The 19,190-nt window shown below is 34.0% G+C and overlaps 1 protein-coding gene across 2 annotated transcripts in view; it reads right to left on the bottom strand.

The window, feature by feature from the left end:
- Window positions 1-701: 701 nt before the first annotated feature.
- LOC149065714 (uncharacterized) overlaps window positions 702-19,190 on the bottom strand; it is a 43,589-nt gene continuing 25,100 nt past the window's right edge. The window contains exons 2-8 of one of the 2 annotated variants that reach the window (XM_089253456.1): window positions 18,398-18,583; window positions 15,363-15,449; window positions 13,832-13,895; window positions 13,272-13,398; window positions 8,859-9,120; window positions 4,406-4,551; window positions 702-3,939 (exon numbers count right to left, since the gene is read on the bottom strand). In XM_089253456.1, coding sequence (XP_089109582.1) covers window positions 3,769-3,939; window positions 4,406-4,551; window positions 8,859-9,120; window positions 13,272-13,398; window positions 13,832-13,895; window positions 15,363-15,449; window positions 18,398-18,583 — 1,043 coding nt within the window. In that variant the 3' untranslated portion in view covers window positions 702-3,768. The remainder of the gene's footprint in view (window positions 3,940-4,405; window positions 4,552-8,858; window positions 9,121-13,271; window positions 13,399-13,831; window positions 13,896-15,362; window positions 15,450-18,397; window positions 18,584-19,190) is intronic. The other variant, XM_089253457.1, reaches the window with a different exon arrangement.

Below are 19,190 nucleotides of genomic sequence, written 5' to 3'. Positions count from 1 at the left end.
AACAGACGATTCTATTTTAAATCCTGGCTTCTGTCAATACACAAGAGACAGTCTTGGGCATATGCTAAAAATTCTCCTGTTGTCAGTGGCGTTTTGACGAATGAGTCCAGAAAGGGACCCCCAAGCAGGAAGGACCTTAATTTTTAAAGGTTTAAATTAAAATATGTACACATATATATATACAGTCAAACCTCGTTAATGAGTCACTCTTGGGAGAGCAAAAATATGACTTAGTAAGCAGAGTGACTCGTTAAACGGAGTAAGCCATAGTTGCGCCAATTCCTGCCTGAGGACAATTGGGACTTCCAAAAAGTGACCCGGTAAGAGGAGTGATGTGTTAACCAGGCGACGCACTAACGAGGTTTGACTGCATATGAAGCTTTTTTTTTAACTTGGTCTTTCATTAAAATAATACAAGCAATCCCAAAGCATACTTGGGCCAGACATCTGAACTTCTTAGGACAATTGGGATCTTGTGGAGCTTGACAAACAACACTAATACACCTTTTATAGATTAGTCATCATCTACAAGGCATTGGTATACCTACTACTTATAATAGGAGAAATCTCCAGTTTATCAAGTTGAAATCTGTTAAAACTTTTGCTCATATTGTGAGACGTTCGTAAGGCGAGTTACTCATAATTCATGTTTGACTATTAAAAAGTAAGAACTAGAATAAAAAAAATAGTAACTTTTAAATGCTTATATCAAATTATACTTTTTATATAACAGATAAAATATGAAATAAATACAAACTTAGGCAATATCAGATAATTCAGAAATGCTTCAAAATACATGAGATTTTTTGAGAAATGTCATGACTGTTTGTGAAGTGCATGAGGTTTTTTTATTTTTTGCATTATATTGAGCAAGCAATGACATACAGAAAAATAATGTAAAAATCATTAAATAAAATTCAATTAAAATTATTTAAAGTAAATTTGACAGAAATTGCATTGACATGAAATAAATATGTAAAACTTTAATATTCTCTTCAGCAGGAATAATGTATATAAATAATTTTCAATTACACCATGCATTAGGATCCACTAACCCTTTATCTGCTGATGGTACTTTGATATACAATATTTTCCTGCATATAATCTGCTGTGGTGCATTATCTGCATGTGAAATTTAAAGAAAAGAACCCACATATAATCCGCTGTGGCGTATTATCCTGCAGGATTTAAAAAACAATAATAAAAACTCACCATTTCAATAATCAATCTATTGATATGCTAATTAATGAAATTTATTTAAGAAACAATACCATTCTTTACACACAAAACATAATTTGCAGTTCAATCAAAAACCTTCAAATTCAGACTCATCAGAATACTAATCAGGCTGATAATATCATTTTCTGCCGATTGTCCACAGTGGGAGATAATCCGAATTTTTGTAATGTTTAACCACTTTTTTAACAGATAACTTGCAGATTATACGGAGGAAAATATAGTACCATTTTTTTTTTAACTCTGTAACATCCCTTACATGCATTGTTAGGCATTGTTTCTTTGAAGTGTAAAGGCTGTGTAACAACTTTATGATTACCAGATGGCAGCACAAGTGTGAAACTACTTTTTTTTAGTATGACAATTTCTGCACAAAAATCTACTTTCATGGTCGCCATTGTAAGCAGTTATTATTGCAATTTTACACAAGCGTAATACTAAGGAAATAGTTAAGGTGGGTAAAAATATTTTTCCCTATATTGTTGTTCAAAATTTTGGATATCAGCATTTTTGTAAAATAATACCCGTTTCAAATACCAAGCAAATTTGAGATTAGTACTTGTACCATCAGTACATTGTGAGGTGGAGATTGTGTGTAAAAAATGGTGAATTGTAATCTTATTATAATTTAAACACGTGGGTTTTTTTTTTAAAATTTGTAGTGTAAAATAAAATCTCTATGATTTTTCTTTTTATACTCTGCAGACTGATATCCTGCCAAAAACAATCTGCATATCGTAGTATTGAGAGGCATATCCATCATCAAAATGCACCACCAAATTTATACTGTTCTTGATATACAGTTGACACTTGTTATTAGTCCCAAATTTTTTCATAGAATGACTATCATATATGTTTTACTTTTGATATAAGGATCCTCACAATATAAAGTCTGTTTTCGGACGAAGGGGATCGTTGTATTGAGCATTGACTATTTTTCAAATCTGTATTGTCAATACACCAACGTCGGTATTTATACACCACAAAAAATATAATCAATAAGTTAATTACTAAAATTTGATTAGATGTTTTGCCCTGTGAAAGTGTTTATACAAATATAGAAACACAGACCACAACAGGCAAAATGCCCAACGAGATGGCTGAAAAAAGATGCCCTTAAAAAATATTTGTCAAATATATCGAAAATACAGCAACCCAAAATAACAGCAATTATCACAAAGAAACTAATAATTATGAAGTTTACGTATTACACTTTCTGCATGCTACACCCCCCACAAAAAAAAAGAAAATTACCTTTGGAGTTTTGAACAATATACAGCTACAAAAATGGATGCCACCCAAGTATCACTCTTACAGTATTCTCTAACAAATGTACATAACAAATTAAGAATTTCTTTGTGGTAAAATAAATATTTATTCATTTTACCACATTTTATGCATGTAACTATTAATCTATTAGAAAAAAATTTAGTTTTGATTTTTATTGTAAGTGTATAAGAACCAGGGTTTAAGCTACGGTAGCATTTTGCGAAAAATGCGAAAGAAAATCGTAGAATGTGAAAGAAGTAGTAGCCACTTTCGCAAAAATGCGTACAAGAGGTACGAAACGAGTAGACATCCAACCATTATTCATTACATTAGCATTGTAGCATTTCGCTAAAGCTTTTCCTCCCATTTTTGCAAAAATAATTTTTTATCCAGCTTAAACCCTGATAAGAACTGATGGTACTTCAAAGTATACCAGGTAAATTAATTCATTATTTACTAATTTTTGGAAAGAAATTTCTTTTTAGGCTTTAATTAAAAGTAAAATGACCTACCAAAAAAATTATGAAACAAAACAATTATCCTGTAATATGGTAGATAAAGGGTTGAAATTCTCTAAGGGTTAGAACTCTAAAAACCCTTTTTTTTAAATACTTCTCTATCGAGTAAATATTGAAAAAAAACATATAATTCTCAGCAATATGAAAAACTTCAGATTTCTAAAAAAGTTAGAAATTGCAGAAAAAACATTTGAAGAAATTATAGGAATATCCTTTAAAAGTTAGATTTGAACCTGTTCAAAATTTGACGCGACACTAACATAATTTTTTGTCCCATTTTAGTTTTCATACCACTTACGTGCATCATATCAAGACTTCAAAGTAAAATAACTGTTTTTAAATTATAAAAAAAAACTACATAGTTAGCAATGGATAAACACTTCTATGAATGATCAATTATTAAGTGTATATTTGAAAAAGGATTTTTCAGTTGTAATTTGTATTTGCTTATTTTTGGGTCAAAAGAAAAAAAGATGGAACTATCAACATGCACGGTTGATAAACCCACTAACCTCATATATAAATTTAAATAAACACATGGAAACTTTATGAACAATTATTTGCGAAACGGTAGATACAATATATATATAATTTTTTTTATACTTGAAATTTTTGATCTCTTGCCTGTAAATGCTTTCAAAAGAGAATTCAAACCACAAAGGCTCTCCACATAGCCTTTAAACTTCGATACAAATCTTCAAATTCATACTAATAGTAGTAAAAATTATTCAGAACAAAGTATGTGCTACAAAGCTGTACGCTCATCATATACCACAACAGCCTCATTATCAACAAGTGAGTCGGTATCTTTATGAGCATACGGTAATGTGAGATAGGTGTTCCTGCTTTTGTTTGCAGCTATAGCTGCAGCACTATCACTCCGCATGCGATTCTTGCGCTTCTTGCTGAAGCTTACCTGTAACAAAATAATCATAAATTATTTCAAATTATAATTAAACCTCTTCACTGGCATAACATATTCTACTGATCCACTTTAGAAATGGGATTTTTTTTTTTTTCAAAAAGGAAGACTTCGTTAAATTTTTTGCCTCACTATCAACCTTGAGAACAATAAGCCCAGATAAGAAATACTGTCCTTGAATTAGACAATAGGAAGGAAAAGAAAATTTCACCGTCAAAACACTCACTTTTTCTATGTCATCAAAATTTGAACAAAAGGATTTCTATAAACCCAGCCAATGTAGAGCTGACAAGGTATGGGGGATGAAAAAATGTTTGGAGAATTGTGCTTTACAAAATCTTTGAGATCATCACTTTCAAAATTAGGCTTTCAAAAAGGCTAGACATCTCAAAAATGCAAAATTCAGATATATTTTGAAACACAGGAAGATCATTATTGTGCAAGAAAAGTTATTACTAACCTTTGCATACAATTCATTAAGGTCATCTTCAGTAGACAAAGGTCTTGGACGTGAGCGTCCCCAAGAAGGAAGACTTCGAGTTTTCATAGATGCATTAGAATCCAAAGTAGAATACAAGGAACTGTATGCATAGGGTCCGTCAAGAGCTATAAGAGTTAATTATATCATTATTGAAAATAAAACCAGTAACAAAATGAATTTCAAAAACTTGTTCAAATTAAAGGCTACATATTTCAATAAAACCATTTTCACTTAACTTAAATCACAGTTTCACATATGATTTTTTTTTTTTTTTTTGTTATTTGCAATTGCAGAATGTTTCTGTTACATATTTAAAGTCAAGGCCAGATATTCGAGAGTTCAGAGATTTTCTTGAGTGGCAACACAACAGAGAAAAGTATCTTGCTGATGAGAATAAATCATCTCTCCATGGTCTCTCTCAACTATGCCTGTTTTCTTTTCAACTGATCTAAAATATTCAACATGGTGCCTGCAGTAAAAGGAAAAATTACAACTCCTCTGATGCTAAAAGAAGTTTCTCAATAAAATAAAAAAGATAATAGTGATAAATACGATTAACACTATAGCAGATAAGAGCGTGACTACACGTACTGAGATTAGGCCTCCAGTTATGGCGGTGTTTGAATCGGAATTGGTTTCTAACAGGAAAATATTTGTACAGAAATGGAAGAACTATTCGATTTTGATCCTCTAGGTTACAGGATCAAACTACAGGAAATGACTATCAAGTTGCGTTGCTGTTACATATGCTAGGAGATTAAGCTCCCAAACGTTATAATGATCTACATTTCAATACATGAGGATGACAGAACTGTAAAAGACAAGTGAGGTTGATAAATATGTCATCGGGAAGACAAATGAAGTATATGAGAACCCAACAAAGCAAGAAGAAAATGAAACTTTTGACACTGTTCTTACTGCAATAAGGGTGCTGATAAAAACTTGAAGTTACTGTGACACTTGCAAGGACTCATTACTATGTAACAGAATCGTCTTGGGTGTAAAAGATACAGTTACATGAGCAAGGTCACTGACATTGGCATGTGCCAAGCATCAGAATATGCATCTGTTAAAGTGTTAAAGGTAGAAAGAGGTATTCATCCAGATACTATTCATAAAATGAAAGTAGCAGCAGCAAAAGAAATGTCTGTTAAAGATTCAGGAGCTCAATGTTTAAATTCGGTGGAAAACACATCCATTCAAGTAAGAATTTTGTCCAGCCTGTAGTAAAATCTGTGCCTTATGTATGTCTAGAAATCACTTTTCCAAGCAGTGTACAAGGTCTGAATAATGGTAATGAAGAAGCCAGTGAGTTTTGAGTTAATATTATTAAAACCAAACAGTCTTGTGATGTTAAATGTCTGATGCTAGTGAATGAGAAGTAAAATTCCAAATTGACACCAAAGCTTTTGTTAATATTCTTCCTCAAAAATAGGCAAGTGGTATAAATCTTTCATCAGACCATGCAGATGTTGAATGGCGGTATACTAAAGCCAAGAAGAATATACAGAGAACATACCGAAAAAAATCATTCAATCCAAAATAACGTCTAAAACATAGTTTTCCCAAAACTTTTTGTTCCATCGCCCCATCATCAAAATTTTTTTCCTCTCATCGCTCCCCCCCCAACTCAAGTGAACCCACAGGATTCTGTGTTAAATCTGTAGTTTCTATTGCCCCCTGGAGCATTCCATCGCCCACCAGGGGCAATATACCTGCTTTGGGAAACACTCGTCTAAACTCAGCTCGTTTATTTGCAAAGAAATTAACAAAATCAACCATTAAATATGTTTGATATGACCCTTGATACTGTAGAATTAGGTATAATCTGCTTGCAGGATGGAATGTCTGATAAATATCTGTTGTAACTGTTGTGTGACTAATCCCTTTATTTCTTAAGGTAGGGATTTCTCGGAATCCGGATTGAGGAAAAAGGGCATGAAAGGTTCTGACCACTAAATAAGAACATGTCGTCCAAGAGTTATTTGTAATGAACATCCTTTCATTTTCAGAAGAATAAAGGATAGATACAGAAACATGGGCTTATTTTCGCATACTGGCAAACAAATTAGCGCTTTCTCATTTACATTCATTCAACATGGCTTCCTGAAATAAAAAAAGCAACAGATTCCGTCAAATAACTTTATTCTGTCCAAATATGAAATCTTAAATTTTTTTTTTAAAGCTTCAATATAACGTCCATTTTACTAGGAATGATAAGGGTCAAACTGTGCTATATATGGTAGATCCAGCTTATAATGTTCTTCAAAAAACCGCCATGAAAAAATGTGTTGTGAGCAGAAAAATTCTTTAAATCGGAAATCTTAATACAGTGAAAGACAGGACCACGAAAATAAATTGTAACAAACGGGAAAAATGGTCTATAAGGGGTACGTTATAAGTGGGATTCACTGTATATGCTGCCTTGTGGCAGTTAAAACAAACCTCAAGACTTTTTCATGTTGTCTAGTTTTCAGTCTATTTGCAATTCTCTTATTATGACTAAACTTTTGAAATACTATGTTGATAGTTTCTGTATTGTAAGTCTGAGCTGTATCAAAATTTGATTAATATTTACTGAAACTATTTGGCTTGATGCGTGAAAAATTATGTGCCTGAAATAACACTCATGTGGCATCTGTCTAAATAATGAAACCCCCCCCCCCCCCCACAAGGAGAAGTCTGGTAGAGCTCTGGCCCTGGGAATCAACCCCTTATCATCCTTCAATTTTTTACATTATACGTTTACAAGAAATTAATATGATGGGTCAGCAAGAAATTCTATCCTAGGGCCTGCTTTGAGGTCGAGGCTCTGATTGGCTATTTTATCACATCTGTGAAGTAAGATATATTTTTTATTTACAACTGTGCATTAGAATGCTAAAAAATCCTAATATTTTTCTTAATTTACATATTTAGAATGAATAATTTAATTATATATGATATCTCTTGAATTGAGAAAATGCCAAAATATTTTAAGTTCTCTTATAACATACCCCCTTAATGATTCGAGAAGCATATGTTGTAACTGAAGTGTATGTTATAAGCAGGACCCAAATGTTGATGACATTTGCATTTTTCAATACTTTTTCCCTTTTAAGGCATTTTTTCAGGTTTTAGAATATTTTTTCGCTTTTGAAGTTTTTTTCAAAATAAAAAGTAGGCTAAAAACTTTTTAAAGAGAAAAAAAAATGCATTACTTTCCATCACTCAGCTTGTATCTTCCTTTATAGATGGCGAACAAAGTTAAGAATCAATTCCAGGTAAATTTAGTTTTTATATAATAAAAATTGCAACAGCTAGCTGGCCACACTTAATCAAAAAATAAATGAAAGAGAGAATTCAAGAAATTCTGATCCTATATGGGAAGTTGAGAGAGGGGAATTTTCATTATATAAAAGGGAACTGGTATAGTACTTGCATGTACTACAGAGAGAATTTTGAAATCTGCAAATTTGTGTTGATTTTAATCTGTAAGAATGCTGCATGCAGTAAGATTTTGTAAGCTTTATTTTGCTTCAGAAATATTAAAGAACTGATGGAATACATAAGATCAATCTGGTTCCACCTTAAGCAGTCTGGTTTCAACCATTCAGTCTTGCAGAAAAGTATGGAGCTTGTTAATACTATTGGTAAAGTCAGTGTGCTAAAAGTGGGATAGGCCAATTTGTTATCCTGAAATTCGAAAAAAAATAAAGGGGGAAAAAGCGGACTTATTGTCAGCAAAAAATATTTGATGGCTTTCAGGAATGTCTAAAAGTTTCGTAATTGAAGAGAAATTAACATTGTGAGTAGATCAGATCCCTTCCCCTCCAACTATCCCCAATACCATCTGTTGATATTGAGAGAAGTTTATCTTGTCTTTTCAGAAATTTCTATTTTGTCTTGTAGATTTTGTAACCCACTCATAAATTATGAATTGTTTGTAAACAATTTTTGTAGGCATTCTGTTTGTTATATGTGTATCTTTTCTTTGACTTGTGTATGTCAGCACCGCCTATTGGCTGTTTTTGTTTACTTGTCTTAAAAAAAAATTCCAGAGACCTAACAATGCTAACCCTGCAAACCATTTTTTATTTTGGTTATTTTTCTGGTTTTTATGAATTTTTAAAGTTTCTACAGGCTTTTTGCCCACCCTGTATTAGGTGGGGTATGTAATAACAAAGGTAAAAATATAAATCAGTGAATGAGGCAAAAATTAGGGATTACAGAACAGTAAGTTATATATTCACAGTATGTTACAAATGTACTCAAATGTATATCTTTTATTAAAACTTATGATTACTGTTATTTAGCTTATTTTTATTTCTGGCCGCTTGATCATGGCTTTTGATTTTAGTCCTCTTATCACCATTACCCTGGATAATAATCAATGTTCTACTGTAATTCAAAAATCTCAAACATTATTGCTCATACAGAAATTTTTCTTTACCATTGCAAGAGGCGTAAAGAGGAGGAGGAGGAGCATCATGTAAAGCCTCAGAACTTCTTAAAACAACTTCAGGAATGCTAGGTAACACCAAAGTTCCTCCATTTCCTATATCTTCCATTTGATATTGAAAATTATGAGTGTGAATAGGTTGGCCTTTCATTGGTGAATAAACCAAAGGAGAAAATAAGGTATTCATTGGAACTGGCTGGCTATTCGGTCTTCTCTTTGTGATCTTCTTTTCACAGTCAATGGAAATCATCACCTTGATGGAAATATATGTAAAAAGAAAAAGTTAAATTCCAAGTTTGAAAAATTTTTTATACGCTGAAAATTTAATAAAACCAAATGAAAATAAAAGATTCAGTCAAAAAAATCAATGAATTGTGTTCAGAGTGTTCCTTTCTCTCTCATCTAAAACCTTGAATAGCTTAGCTGGTTAGAAGCAAGCTGCCCATTACTAGGGCTTAGATTTTTATGGCCTAAAAATCTTGGAAATATCCAAGCATTTATGACTTAACATAACCTTAAAATACAAAAATATGTGTTTATAATTTTCTGCATCATTTTGTATCTTCTTTTTCAGTTAATACTTTTTATCTTATCAAATTAAAAACTATCGTAAATGCATAAATTTACCTAATTAAAAAATTCAAATATTTAATTAAATCAAACTGATTAACAGAATCGCAAGCCGACTCAAAATTCAAATGAAAACCACACTTACCATATGCACAATTACCATTCTTTAAGAAAAGGGCTGGATAAATCCCAGGGGCCAAGTTGCCATGACAACTAAAAAAATTGGTATTGGCACCTAAAATTTTCTTTGTCTAGTTACTAAATTGCAAGCTGAGAGCAGCACAAAATGTTTGGAGTTTATAGCAGCATATCTGCCAACATGACATGAAAGAGGGTCACTATACCCTGAAAAAGTCAAGAGAAACATTATTTTTGACCTTAAAAACAATTTTTTTGCCTAAAAACTTATTCTGATTAGATTTTTTTTGCGATTTGTCCAGCCCTGTTTTAGAACATTCTAGAATTGCACTCAATTATGAAATGTATTTTGGAATATTCAAAAAATGAAAAAAGAAAACTGCAGTAATTTAGTTTCTTCTAAGAAATATGTGAAGAAACCAGCGAAAGTCTTTTAAAAATCAAAAACAAATAGATCTTGACCTTAAAGTAGACGTCTTGTTTCTGCAGTCTTGCTATCTCTCGCTTTAGCTAAATAGCAATGTTGCTTCACATTACATCACTTTTATGCTAGAACTTTTTAACATATTAAAAAAAAATAGTATCATTGGTACTGAACTATTTCATAACTTTTTTTCTCTCTGAGAGCTTGGGCAGTGACAGAACTGATGGGGGAGGCAACTGCTACCCCGGATGGCAATCTTAAGAGGGTGGCGAATTTTATTGATAAACAACTAACAGTCGATGCTCAATATAACGACCTCCTTCGCCCCGTCGAAAAAGGCCATTATATGGGGGGGATCGTTATATTTAAAGAAAAACTTACAGGATAGTCATTTTATGAAGACATTTGGGACTTATTTTACCAGTCGTTGTAATGGAATGGTCACTACAATGAGGGGTCGTTATAACGAGTGTCGACTGTATTTACTTCAAAACATAAAGCAAGGAGCTACTACTTAATTCAACATGCACCTATATTAAGCATTTTTCTGAGGAACTTCTAATGAATTGTTGTATGTCAGAATGTGTCGTGTATGTGTTGTGTGCCTAATATGAAGTTTGTTTCTGTGGAATGCATGTTATGTGTTTTATGAAGTGCTGCCACCTGTCTTCTGATTTTGAAAGCAAACAACTCTGCAGGTTTTTTATTTTATTTATTCATTTATTTTGCATTTTCTTGTGCGTGAATTTTAAATATTGATTAACAGAGGGCTGATTGCTCTCTATGGAGAGACTTTTTAAATTAAAGATCAGCTCACATTTGCACCTTGACTTAAGCTGACCGAAAACTACACTGTAAGTGGGGTTCAAACCTGGGTCCTCATGACTGAAGTCTAAAGTTTATCACAATGTCACCCAACCGCATAATGGCGGGGAGGGGAAGGCAGCTGCAAAAAAATAAAGTTAATTCCATCCTGGAAAAAACCTAGTTACACAACTCTGACTTTAGACGTGATGAAAACATATTGAACTTGAAGATTTTGTGTGTCTAAGTGAATAAGATCTTTCACACACGCTTGGCATGCAATCCATGGTTCTCCCTCAGAAGCATAGCAAAGGGTCACCCCCCCCCCCAGGAATAAAGTAGTGGCTGTTTGGAGAGCAAAAGATGTGTGAACCAAAAAGCATAAGCAAAGATGGACTTGCATCTGCAGGTCTGGGGGGGGGGGGGAAATGAGGATGTCAATACATATATAGTATATATGTATTGACATATATGTACAGCAGAACTTAATTCAAATTTAGGATGATTCTAACTTTTATGAACTCCCCTTGAGTTTTCTAATTTAATGTTAAAATTTCTTGTTTAATTCAAACTTTTTTAAATTTTTTTTGATTCGAAGTTGGAGAAAAAAATCCATGAGTTTTGTGTGAGTAAATAATAACTAAATTTGTTTAAACCCGTGATTCCCAACGTGGGGGCAATTTGAGTTTTCCTTGAAGGCTTAAAACCCTTCAGGCCTCCATTTTTATATAAATTCAAATTTTTAATTTTGAAACAATTTCGTGATGACTTTCTTTTTCTCTTTCAGTGGAAGGGTTGACAAAGGGTTCTTAATGTTTTGTGTTCCACAGAAAATTTGTGCCAGTAAGATAAAGTCCACAGACCACCATAAAATGAGAAAAAATAAAGGCCACGAACTCCTTTATAAAATAATATTCTATATATAGCAATGTAAAAACAATGAGTTAATTGAGAATAAGGAGTTACAAGGCAGTTAGTTTGCAGTGGTTTGCCATTTCTTTCCAATGCTTCGATGCAGCTGTGGTGAGCACATACAGAGGCGAGTCTAGTGCGACGAAGTGCTCTTCTTATCAACTTTTCAGCTTCACTTGCTATAGATTGTTGTCTTAAGCACTCTATAGTACCAGACTTACTTGAAGATGCCCGCCACAACTGCTGGCGAAGCATCAGAAAGAAATAACAGGCCATAACCCAGTAAGTCTTTATTCTCAATCAAAAGCCTATGCCAACGCAACGAGTAAATTGTTTTCTCGTTTAAGCTCACAGACCCTGAAGTCTCTTCAAGGACCCTTGATTAAGGAAAACCACTGCTTTTGAGTAAGTAAAAGTAGACAAAAATGAAATGGGGTCAAAGACCCTAGATTTTAAAATTTAAGTAGGCAAAGCAAAAAAGAATGGTTCTTCCATTAAAACTTTGTTATGGGACTACAAAGTTTTACCAGAGGAGGGGTAGTACCCCCTGATAAAAGCACTGAGGAATATCAGAATTTCAGAGATGCTTTGGTGGAGCATGGCCTAAAAAAGTATGAGAACTACTGGTTTAAACTAAACTTGTTTGGAAAAATGCTATGAGAAGCCAGACTTCGCTTTACTCGATCAAGTTGTTAAAAAAAACATATTTTTAAAGACTAATGCTCATTTTAACATTGCTCAACTGTAGTGTATTGAAACTGTGTACCTATGGGGATCAAGGTGTAACATTCAAACCCCTTTTTGTCATCATTAAGAGTATGGAAAGTATCAAAAAGTTCAGATTTTTTTTAATTAGTGAAAGTATATTTCCTTGATAACATAAGAATGATAAGCTAAATTTAAGAAACAGTTTTATAACGGATGATCATGGGCATAAATCAGGCTTTGAACGTGATCAAGAAATACTACAGTGATGTTGATTCCAGAACAGTGGAATAATGTAGCATCTCTAAGATAAATTAATATAAATTAAAATTTGATAAACAGTTTTGTAACCAATGATAAAATTTTAATAATTGATAATTATTATCCTATGCGAATGTTGATGATTGAGTTGCAATTTGTAGTAATTTTACAGATCCAGGATAGATTAATTGGATAATTCGAACTGTTTTTCAGTGACTTTGGACTACAAATTAACCAAGTTTGACTGTATATATTATACATACATATTAGTACACATATCTTTGATATTGGGAGAGGATCTGCCCCGACCCCTCTGTATCTATGTCTATGTGAAGAGCCTGCACGCGTATCTAGTGTTGTGTGTATATCATAATGTTACTGCAGGAAGTCTTACACCAAGCAGCTCATGCATTAGCTTATCATTGAGAGGTATGAGAAAGAAAAGGCAGTTTGGAATTGGCTATGAACTTATGTACAGTAATCTCAAATTTATGAAATGAAGAAAAAAATGGACTAAAATCATCAAGAAAATGATATACAGAGCTCATAAAAAATGGTAGTCATTTAAGAATGTAAACACTAGGATTTACTTCTTTCGGATCTTGAAATGATGCGGACTGAGAGCGAGTCAGACTTGACTGAAAAATATCAGCTGCAATACCTATAGCTTTAGTAGATATCTGATTATTTTTTGTGCCCAAAAACACCACAGAATCACTGCAGAAAAAAAAATATCTTTAGACATTCAGACTCAAACAAAATGCTACATAGATATTTTCACAACATTTGTAAACATTTAAGAACATGGGATGCAAGTAAAAATCGAACTTTAAGCATTTTACAGTGCATACACCACACACAACCAGTTTTTAACAAAGTCTCTCTGAATAATGATTTCTCCATGTGTGAAATGATAGAACGGTGAATAGGCCAAGTTTAATTATAGCCATCTTGTACACAGGGCCGCAACTAGGGTGGTGCAGGCGGGTCTCGTGCCCAAGGCGCTGGACCTGAGGGGGCGCAAATTTCATTCTGAAACCTCTCCTTCAACATTACAAGGGGGTGTCAAAATGTGTGCTTGCCCCTGCTGACCAAGTATCTTGTTGCGGCCCTGCTTGTACATTGTGCATAAAACCAAAAAAAATCTTACCTGTGCACTACACTTCCATTGTTTTGTTTCACAAATGTTTCATCAGGAGTACAGTTGTCAAGACCTAAATATGCAGAAAAAATTAAACAAATACAAGGTATTAGCTAAAGTTAGTTAGCTTTCTCACAAAAATAGCACTGGTTTGTACAAAAGACTACCCCTTAGCCCAGTGTTTCTCAACCGCCAGGGCCTGTCATCAGTCAAACCGGGCCATGAGTGGTTCATCATTTCATTTCTACCCATTTATTTCATATTAATTGAGCATATGACCGGGCCTTCCACTCACAAAAACAAAATCAATCGGCCATGAGCTTCCAAAGATTGAGAACCACTGCCCTAGCCCCATTTCTGCAACACTCCCTCTGCTGACTGGAAATGTTCTGTAGTGAAAATTCTCATAATAGTGTTTGCTACACTTTTCTTAAAATTCTTCCAGATTGTTCTGCAGTAGCACATCACAGATTTCGGCATATTCTGCTTTGGGGGTCCCCAGACTTAATCTGGCTGTTACATAAAGAGTGAAAACTCCCTGGGCACAGATAATCCAGGAAAGGGGGAATAAAGGTCATTGATCATTTTGTCGCACCATTGGTCATTTTCTGCACACTAGGGCTAATTATAGGCCGGGACCTATAATTTATTGCTGATTCCGAATGGTAGAGATTTTTTATACTCATCGAGAGGTTGGTGCGCTAACCCCCTCCATGTGGGACTCCTTGCTGTATTGAACTTTTTCTGTGGTCATGTCACCATTTCTGTTGTACCCCTGCGTCGATAAAAGTCATGCTGTGGCCATACATCCTGTATTTTAAGGCGTTCAGAACTTTTTTTTCTCACTTTTTTTACAGTGGGCTGAAGAGAAGGGGCACCCCTCCCCAATCCGTATCCTTAGCCTAAAAAACATTTGCTGGCTCCTAAGTTTTTTCAATTTGTCCAGTCCTGCCCTAAACCCAGTGTGCTTCTTCCAAAGGTTAATCTTGCATACGCCCCTGTAGTACACAAAATTGTAATGTGGTAAACCCCTTCAGAGAGGCAAAACAACTAACTGTGAATTTGATTTACTATAATTATAATTTTTTGTCGCAAATGAATACTTACCAGTGGTATTAGCAATGCCAGAACAGATGTACAGCAACATAAATTTTGTAGCATGTGATAATGATCTTGATATAACAATAATAACTCTTATACACTATTTTTTTTTTTTGGTTTGCAGAGTATTTTTATATTCTAATCTCACTGCATATAACAAAAAAATGTGTTAAATGAATAGTTATTCATCTCCTTAATGTGAATGTATTAGTAAATTATGTTGATTTTCCCCAGCTCAACAAGTCAGGCATAATTTGAAAAGATTTTTACATTGGCACTTTTGCATTATGTTCTTTAATCATGAGCATGCATATCTATATATTTTCTAGTACAATATGGTCATATGCGACTATATGGTTGTTTAGTTTTTTAAATAAAAATTAGATTTAACCTTAGGAATTTATTAGTGACGACAGAAAAAACATGAAAATTTACTCACAATAAGCTTTATCATTTCTGACTCTTAGTTTACAACAGTGCCATATAATTATAGATAGTAGAATTATAATGATCAAGCCAGCAGCTCCTGCAAACATGAAAAGTAAATTTAGTTACAAAGAGTTATATAATTTAGGTACACATTACATTCAATATTAATGTTATTGTAAATTGATAGGGCTGCTAGAAAATATGATACAAATACAAATATATACAAATACAAATACAACGCCACAACAGGCAAATTGCCCAACGAGGTGGCTGACTTAAGAACATCATGGATCCCCGAGCCCCTACCTACTACTGCTACACCACACATGCACCCCCCCCCCCCCCGCGGAACCCCCCAACGAATCGGTACATGCGGGAATGTGCGTGTACGTGTAGTGCAACCTGACGTAAAGTTTGTTTCTGTGTAATGCTTGTTATGTGTAGTGCTATCATATGCCCCCAGTTTTACTAACTATGAGTGAAGTGTTATGGTTGAATGATTTATCGTTGTAGGACTGTTGCTCTCAGTGGCGAGACTTTTTAACGGGGAGATCGGCTCGCATTTGCGCCTTGAAGTTGGGAACCACAGAAAACCAACTTCAGCCGACCACCACTGTGGGGTTCGAACCCGGATCCTCGCATCACGAGTCCGGCATTATACATGAATACAAACTGGGATTAATTCTAAGAAAGTGAGATTTGTGAAACACAAAGGAAAAAAGTTTTTTTATAAATAAATTTTTGATTAGTAATTAAAATTTTAAATTAGAAAATACTTGCATATTATGACCAGAATTTCCAAGGAAAAAAATTATATACAAGGTTTGTTCAAAAAGTAAATCATAATTTTTCATGCATGAACCAATGAAGCTTAGAGAGACCTGGTTTGGTGCATGTATGTAGGCAATTCTAGTGAGCATGCACGAACATTTTCCTGCCTGGAGAGCTGCCAGTAGCTGGCATACTGCAGATAAGTAAGGAAGTGCAAGTGAGTGCCGTGTCACATTTTTGTTTTTGACAAAATCACAGGAAATACTTGAAAAACGTTACTGCATTAATGGTGATGGAGCTGCCAATTACGATGCAAGACCTCTGGGTAGTACTTCTTGGTGATGGTTGTGGCATGCGGTGCGTACTCATGATAAACCACGCCACTAGAATCAAAGATGGCCAGCATGACTTTGAATTTTCATCTCGTGACAACTGAACTGTTAGTCAAAACGAAATGAATGGATCAAATGCTAATGATCCCGTTGTCTGCAAGTTTTCTGATTGTAATTCAATGATCCTGCAGCACCAGAGTCCTCATTTGGTCAATAACAACTTCATTTCAGGAAATGTTGAGGGCTTACCAGAACATGTTTCACTCTCCATTGATGCGTGCCCATCTTTGAAGCAGTTGTACCACTTCTTTATTGTTGTGGGTGCCCATTTCTTCATTTCTGAAGGTCTGTTGAATCTTACAGATTGTTTCAAATTGGGAATCACGAAGCGTCATACAAACATTTAATGCAGTAGCATTGTTCAAGTTTTTCTTGCCATTTTGTCAAAAACCAAAATGCGATAGCACTCGCATTTCCTCAGTCATCAGCGGTCTGCCTGCGACTGGCAGCTTCTGCAGGCAGGAAAAATTCAAGCATGCTCACTAGGATTACATACATACATGCACCATGCCTCCTTAGTTTCATTGATTCGTGTACGAAAAATTATGGTCTGATACTTTTTGAACAAACCTCGTACAAAATCTGGAGAGAAAAATATCTGTCAGCTCTTCTATCACTTTAACACTAAGAAGATGGGCAGGTTCTGTGTGACCCTACAGCTTTTTCCAGCAATTTTTAAACATTTTAATGTTTTAGAGCATTGTATAATATTTTTGTGACAGAATAGGGTTATAACACAAGGAATTGGTGAGTGAAACCATTGATCTATTAATATATATATATACATATTTTTTTAAAGCATTTTGTGTACAAATGACCTCTCTCGATGTGAATCAATGTTGAGGAAACTGAAGACTGGGGATTTGTATTTTCTATATATTCCTAATAGGATTTCAGTGTTGCACCACCTATAGGTTTTGAATAGGATCAACGAGCGTGATTTCGCTTTATTTATTTATTATTATTATTATTATTTTTGCAGTTAGAAGTACTTGACTATGTTCTTTCTGAAGGGTTTCAACCAAGCTTGTCGATTTTGATTTGAAAAAAAAATTTCACATAATGTGAGATCAGTATCTATAAGCAATGAGTTTCTTGCAAAATAATTTGGAATCCTTCATGTCCTATTGACGAAAAAGTGCCCCACAATATTTCATACACTTTCATCCTGCAGTTGTTTTTCTGCTACTAAGATTGACGGGATATTATTTTAATGTCGGATATTTATGGTGTCAAGCTGACGTTTAGGTGTAGGACAAAGTTATCATTGGTGGCCTCAATGTGGTTTGTGTTTATTGTACCTAGTATTATTTCATTTTGTATCAGCTGAGGCATTGATGGACATATGATTTCATTCTGATTCACACATCCATCGTCAATACTGTTGCTTACTTCACAAAGTTTTTCCTGGGGTACTTTTCATTCTGCTCTGAATTCCCATCATTACCACCACTGCTTCTGGGGTTTTCTTACCCAATCTTTGCCAACTTCTGAAATTTTTTCTCTTCTGTGAATCTGCATTTTTTTGCCATTTTTACGGCAATAATAAGCACATGGATATTTTTACTTTGCACAACAAACAATTTATCGGAGAAAATGACAAAAATATCTCCATTGCTAAGAAAGGTAATGAAAAAATGTTGGTGTACAATAAGAACATAATAATCCAGGTAAAGTCAAGAAATTTTTATGCTTTTGGTTTATTCTTTCTTGAAATATGGGAGTAGAAAGAGCGTGCAGGGTCACAGACGTCGTCTGTCTTTCTAGTGCTAATCAAGATTTTCTTTAGGCTATCAAAATCTTGCATTAAAATTTTTTGAAGATTTGTGGATTATGTTGAATCAGTTTTTGAGAATAAATATTTAAAGGAAAAGAAACTCACCAACAGCTGCACCGATCAGAATGGGTAAATCATTCGTGGAAAATCCTAACAGCATTTTTGGTTCAGCTATGCGGGCTGTGACAGTAGAATTATGTGTTGTTCTATCCATGTAAGCAAGCATTGTGACACTTTGTTGAAGTAGCACTTGATATTCACTAGCCCCAGAAGCTTCTTCGTCATCTGTACCTACAAAAATATATGGCACTCATCATTCACACTTCATATAGTGTAACAAGACACTGCTGTCAATGTAAAAGCTTTCAGGTTATTTTTCCTGTGCTTATTCGCAATTCCTTCATAGCTTGATATTAATCTATATCAAGATAACATTGGACTTCAAGAATTAAATTGTAATCTTATGTGCAAAAATGGCAAATACTATTACAAGCTATATGATTACATTTCTAAACCACGTCAAGTTTTTCCTTTGTATACTGTATCCTCTCAGAAATCAGTTCAGTTTCATTACAAAGGGCATTCTGATTGAATGAAACAATTTTTACTTGATAATTACTCAGCAATCTTTACTATTGTAGCAATAATTCTTTGATCATGCTTGAATTTCAGAAATGTGAATTTTTTCTCCCAGAAAATCAAGTAACTTGATTGACTCTAGAGCTCAAGTCGAAGGGGTATTATGGTAATTCATAAAAAAAGTTTTAATTAGATTTTTTCCAAAAAAATTACAGGTGCTGTGAAAACCAAATTGGGGGAAAAAAAAAGTTTTCTTTCCTCCTTCAGTGTGGGACGAGTTCTTTTTAAACCTAAGAAAGCTCTGAAGATTTCAAAGCAA

This window comes from Pholcus phalangioides, unplaced genomic scaffold, assembly GCF_987345545.1.
Source record: "Pholcus phalangioides strain wild (caught in Gottingen) unplaced genomic scaffold, Ppha-v1.0 ptg000039l_1, whole genome shotgun sequence".
NCBI lineage: Eukaryota > Metazoa > Arthropoda > Arachnida > Araneae > Pholcidae > Pholcus > Pholcus phalangioides.
Note: the sequence above shows the minus strand (reverse complement) of the source record. Positions and strands in the feature narration are given on the sequence as shown.